At 44.8% G+C, this 1,182-nt stretch overlaps 1 protein-coding gene across 1 annotated transcript; it reads right to left on the reverse strand.

Moving 5' to 3' along the window:
* Positions 1 to 413: 413 nt before the first annotated feature.
* On the reverse strand, positions 414 to 1,133 carry LOC120068881 (the record flags this gene model as incomplete). Its single annotated transcript, XM_039020530.1, has 3 exons — positions 414 to 506; positions 624 to 816; positions 904 to 1,133. Coding segments are annotated over 3 exons (516 nt in total), but the record flags the coding sequence as incomplete, so codon positions are not given.
* Positions 1,134 to 1,182: the final 49 nt, after the last annotated feature.

The raw sequence follows: 1,182 nt of genomic DNA on the forward strand, positions 1-1,182 counted from the left end.
CCAAGGATCCCACCAAACAAAACAAGACTATCCATCGTCAATCATCAAACGAACTAGATGCTTGAATCTATCTCTACTTCGCAAGATAACTCTCAAGCACCAAGACCTCCCAACCTCACTCCGAACAGCCCACAATAACCGCCCACGCAAAACATATGCCTCCACCCATGCCACCCAAAGTGACCCCGACTTAATTAAAATAAGCCAAAGCAACTTCATAATAGTAGCCTTGTTCCAAGAGGCCACATGCTTCACACCCAACCCCCCTCTTCCAACGGTAAGCACACCTCATCTCAAGCCACCCGTGCACCACCCCGACTCACCACACTACCCATCCATAAATAACTACGTAACAGACGATCAACCTCATGAGTTACACACGCAGGCAACATGAAGATGCTACACCAAAAAACCTGAAAAGACTGTAAAACAAACCTAAAAAGCTGTAACCTCTCAGCAAAAGAGAGGGACCTTGCTGCCCAGCTTCTAATACGAGCTGTAATCCTCTGTATCAAAGGTGCACAATCCACAACCCTCAACCGACTTGCCAATAAACGTAAACCTAGATACCTAACAGGCAACTAACCAAGAGAGACACCCATATATGCAGCTAGCTACTCTACCTCCCTCGACTCCACACCTGTAACAAACATGGAACTCTTCCCAACATTTGCTACTAACCCAGATAGCTTTGCAAATTCTGTCAATACTTGCCTCATTAACTCTAAAGAATCTCTCTCAGCTGCACAGAAAATCATCAAATCGTTTGCAAAAACCAAATGAGTTAGGCCCAAACACTCACACCGATCATGGAACCTAAACCACACAGGAGGTTTATTCAACAACCTAGACAAAACCTCCATCACCATCACAAACAAAAAAGGAGACAGCGGATCCCTCTACCTCAACCCTTTCCTACCAGGAAAAAATCCTTCAAGGGAACAATTAATCATCACAGAGAACTTAGGTGAAGTAACACAAGCCCTCACCCAACTAACAAACTGAAAGGGCTTACCTATAGCCAACAACACACCAAACAGAAAATCCCAATTCACCGAATCGTAAGCCTTCTGAAGGTCTACTTTTAGCACAACGCGACTTCCTCCGCCCTTCTTGTAGTTCACCACAAGCTCCTGACACAATAAAATGCTATCGAAAATAGACCTACCCGAAACAAACGCA

This window comes from Benincasa hispida, unplaced genomic scaffold (assembly GCF_009727055.1).
Source record: "Benincasa hispida cultivar B227 unplaced genomic scaffold, ASM972705v1 Contig1297, whole genome shotgun sequence".
In the NCBI taxonomy this organism is placed as follows: Eukaryota; Viridiplantae; Streptophyta; class Magnoliopsida; order Cucurbitales; family Cucurbitaceae; genus Benincasa; species Benincasa hispida.